General features: G+C 47.8%; 1 protein-coding gene across 1 annotated transcript in view; it reads right to left on the bottom strand.

The window, feature by feature from the left end:
* Nucleotides 1-88: 88 nt before the first annotated feature.
* LOC107300169 (class I histocompatibility antigen, F10 alpha chain-like) overlaps nt 89-4,189 on the bottom strand; it is a gene marked incomplete at its 3' end in the record, with an annotated part of 10,307 nt that continues 6,206 nt past the window's right edge. The window contains exons 3-4 of the mRNA XM_015829510.1: nt 3,075-3,344; nt 89-367 (exon numbers count right to left, since the gene is read on the bottom strand). Coding sequence (XP_015684996.1) covers nt 89-367; nt 3,075-3,344 — 549 coding nt within the window. The remainder of the gene's footprint in view (nt 368-3,074; nt 3,345-4,189) is intronic.

Below are 4,189 nucleotides of genomic sequence, written 5' to 3'. Positions count from 1 at the left end.
TTATTATTATATATCTGGGCACAATTTCTCTCCCATAATCCTCCAGCTGTAAAAAGAGCCCAGCCTTTCCCTCCCTGCAGCCTCTCACCCTTCAGTTCCAGGTCCAGAGGTTGCTGCAAGCCATCGTGCTCCACGTGGCACCGATAGCGGCCCCTCTCCTTGGGATCGATCTGGATTCCGAGCGAGTAATAGTAGGTCCTATCTGAGTTGGGGGCCAGAGACTCATGGAAGGTGTCTTGCAGCCAGAATTCCCCATCCCTCGTCCAGGAGGCATCGATCTCCCTGGGGTAGAAGCCGTGGATTCGGCAGACGTGCCTCTCCATACCATCAGCTTCTGTCCTGCTGCTCATTGTCACCACTGGAGGAACTGGGGGGAAAAAGGGGGGTTAGAATCAAAATTGAGCCTCCCCGGAAATCAGCTTGACTTGTGCATCGCACATGCAACCAGAACTCTAGGAGTCTACAAATAAATCAAGCTGCTTTGAATAGTTTTGTTTCAAAAACAAACATAAAAGCACTTTATTAAATACAGGTATCCCTCGACTGACAACATTTAGTGACTGTTCAAAGTTACAACAGCACAGGAAAAAGTGACTTAGTTTTTCACACTTAACGGCCGTTGCAGCATCCCCATGGGCACATGATCAAAATTCAGATGCTTGGCAACTGACTTGTATTCATGATGGTTGCAGTGTCCAGGGGTCATATGATCACCTGTTACAACCTTCCGACAAGCAAAGTCAGCGGGGAAGCCATATTATCCTAACAACCGTGTTACTCATTTAACAACTGCTGTGATTCACTTAACAACTATAAGAAGTCGTAAAATGGGGCAAAATTCACTTAACAAAGTTCTTGCTTCGCAACAGAAATTTTGGGCTCAATTTGACTGTAAGTCGAGCTGTATTATTATTTTCTCTGTTGCCTTGCAAGTACACTGGGTGTTCCTGTCCCGGAGACAAATTCCTTGTGTGTCTAATCACCTGTGGCCAAATCAAGTTGATTTGATTTGATTCAAATTAACTCTTCCGGTCCTGCTTCCTGTCTGGATTCCGTTACAAGATTACAACACTACTATTTCCACTTCTAGAGACTGATTTTTTAAAAAAAAATATCAGAGAGAGCTAAAAACAAGGGCAGCATCAAGGCTGCAATCGCTTGGACGACTTCCCAGATTCTTTCTTGGAGATAAGCTCAAGGCAGGATGAGCCCGTTCCTGACACATTGGGAACCCGGTTAAATAATGACTCTGAACAGCCAGCCGAAAGAGGATCAGAGGAGGCTTCAGCTGGGGAAAGCCTGCAGGGGCAGACGGCCAGCGAAGAGGAGGAGGAAGTGCCTCCTGCACCTGATCCGAGAGCACACAGGGCAGAGAAAAGGCAGGAGCAACAGAGGTCAGCCAGACTACTCCGGAGGAGAAGGCCCTGTCTGTCTTGATGGGCTGCACTGGGAAGTTGGCTATTTAGGACAGCAGGAATAGGGAGGCGTTACTGGGAACGTGTCAGTTTGCCGGCTGTTTATTTCCTCGTCATGCTTCCTGCTTCACTGTGTTTGGAATCGTGCACTGGAGACCCTGAATATTGGTAAAGGGAATTACTGGTGAACATTAATAAACTCAGTAAACCACAGTTACCTGGGTGTGAGTGAGTGGGGCAGCACATTTGATTTGATTCGAATTAACTCTTTTGGTCCTGTTTCCTGTCTGGATTCCCTTAAAACAGGGGTGTCAAACTCAATTTCATTGAGGGCCACATCAGCATTGTGGTTGCCCACAGGGGGCCGGGTGGGTTTGGCCAGGGTGGGTGCGGCCTACTGGGTGGGCGGGTGTGGATGGAGTGGGTGTGGCATACTGGGTGGGTGTGGCCAGCTCTATATCATTCGCGTCAAGGGTGCCTGTGGGGGCCTGGGCAAGAGTGGGACAGATCTGAGGGTCTCTGGCAGAAGGGGGTGGGATCAGGGCAAGTGCCAAGGCATGGTCCACTGGAGGAGCCACACTGTTCCTCTCAGGCCATGTGGGGGGGGGCTTATGGAGCTAAGACTGAATGCATTTCAGCATAGATGGCCACCACAAAATTGTACATTGGCTCCCAGCCGGCCTAGGCCAGGGCCAAGGAGTGGGGGCCGTTCCCTCACTGTTTCCAGGATGGCTTCGCGGGCCACATGAAACCACTTTGCGGGCCGCATCCGGCCCCCGGGCCTTGTGTTTGACATGTCTGCCTTACAAGATTGACACTACTATTTCCACTTCTAGAGACTGATTTTTTAAAAAAAAAATATCAGAGAGGGCTAAAAACAAGGGCAGCATCAAGGCTGTAATCGCTTGGACGACTCCCCAGATTCTTCCTCGCTCAGTTAAATAATGACTCTGAACAGCCAGCCGAAAGAGGATCAGAGGAGGCTTCAGCTGGGGAAAGCCTGCAGAGGCAGACGGCCAGCAAAGAGGAGGAGGAGGAACTGCCTTCTGCACCTGATCCGAGAGCACACAGGGCAGAGAAAAGGCAGGAGCAGCGGAGGACAGCCAGACTACTCGAGAGGAGAAGGCCCTGCCCGTCTTGATGGGCTGCACTGGGAAACTGGCTATTTAGGACAGCAGGAATAGGGAGGCGTTACTGCCGGCTGTTTCTTTCATCATCATGCTTCCTGCTTCACTGTTTGGAATCGTGCCTTGGAGACTCTGAACTTTTCTTGCTAAGTGAGCTTTTGAGTGTGTATTTTATTTTGGTCTGGTGGATTTAAGTTTGTTTGTTGGAGCTATTTGTTTGAACAACTTTCACTTATTTGTGGACTATTGACCAGTTGCTTTGTGGACTAATCTTGGCTTGCTTGTGGCTGGGCCTATAGGGACAGTTCTGAATATTGGTAAAGAGAATTACTGGGGAACATTAATAAACTCACTAAACCAGAGTTACCTAGGTGTGAGTGAGTGGGGCAGCACATCGGCTGACGATTGCCAGCAGAAAACAAGCCAACTGGGTCATCTGGCCTGTTCTTTGCCAGCAAGCCTACACAGGAAACATTTGCAACACCTAAGCAGATGCAGCTCCCATACTTTCTCTCTGGCTGTTTCTCCATACCTTCACTCAAGGATATCTCTGATTTGTAGTGGTCATACTTCTGCAGCCACTCCGTGCAGATATTCTCCAGGTAATCTGTGAAACGATGCTTGATGTAGGTTTCAGCCCTCTGCTTGTGCCACTGGGCTTCTTTGTCAGCTGCTGTCCAGATGCCGGTCCCCATGTCGTAGCCAAGGAAATGCCGCCCATCATAGCCGTACTCCCAGTGGCCGCTACTTTTCCCATCTTCCCCCACTTCACAGAAGACCATCAACTGGACGATGTGAAAGCCTAAAAGAAGCATTTCCATGGTTAGGAGGAAAAGCTCTCTAGGAAATCAGAGAAAGCCACTTCCTGCTGGAGCTCCAGATTCTGTGACTGCTGAGACAAGAAAGCAAGAAAGACAAGGATTACAGGAAGAGATCTTGAAGGCCAGTCGAGGTTGAGCCAGAATTTGGGACTTGTAATACAGATTTGTCACTATAAAGGAATTCATTATAAACAAGGCTGGAAAATTCCTCATGCAGTCTAAAATTCCTTAATTAAGACAGGATTTCTTAGAGGCCCACATCTCCCGGCACTGGAGTGAAGTTGCCTTTCCTGAGATCACTTTCAGATAATTTGAAATTGTGAATGCAAATGATCTATATTGTTAGCATTTGTGGATGATATTTGTTACAGATGTTGAGAATCAAGAAAGAGTGCAGAGAAGACCAAAACTGGAGGCTAAAACATATAAGGAATGGTTGCTGGAATTGGGTATGTCTAGTTTAACGAAGAGAAGGACGAGGGGGGACATGATAGCAACGTTCCAATATCTCAGGGGCTGCCCCAAAGAACAGGGGGGTCAACCTCTTCTCCAAAGCACCTGAGGGCAGGACAAGAAGCAATGGATGGAAACTAATCAAGAAGAGAAACAACCTAGAACTGAGGAGAGGTTTCCTGACAGTGAACACAATTAACCAGTGGAACGATTGGCTTCCAGAAGCTATGAATGCTCCAACACTGGAAGCTTTAAAGAAGAGACTGGACAAAAATTTGTCTGAAATTGTACAGGGTTTCCTGCCTGAGCAGGGGGTTGGACTAAAAGATCTCTAAGGTTCTATTCTATTCTATTCTATTCTATTCTATTCTAT

This window comes from Protobothrops mucrosquamatus, unplaced genomic scaffold, assembly GCF_001527695.2.
Source record: "Protobothrops mucrosquamatus isolate PMUCROS unplaced genomic scaffold, P.Mucros_1.0 scaffold6298, whole genome shotgun sequence".
In the NCBI taxonomy this organism is placed as follows: Eukaryota; Metazoa; Chordata; class Lepidosauria; order Squamata; family Viperidae; genus Protobothrops; species Protobothrops mucrosquamatus.
This window is presented reverse-complemented; position numbering and strand designations above follow the sequence as displayed.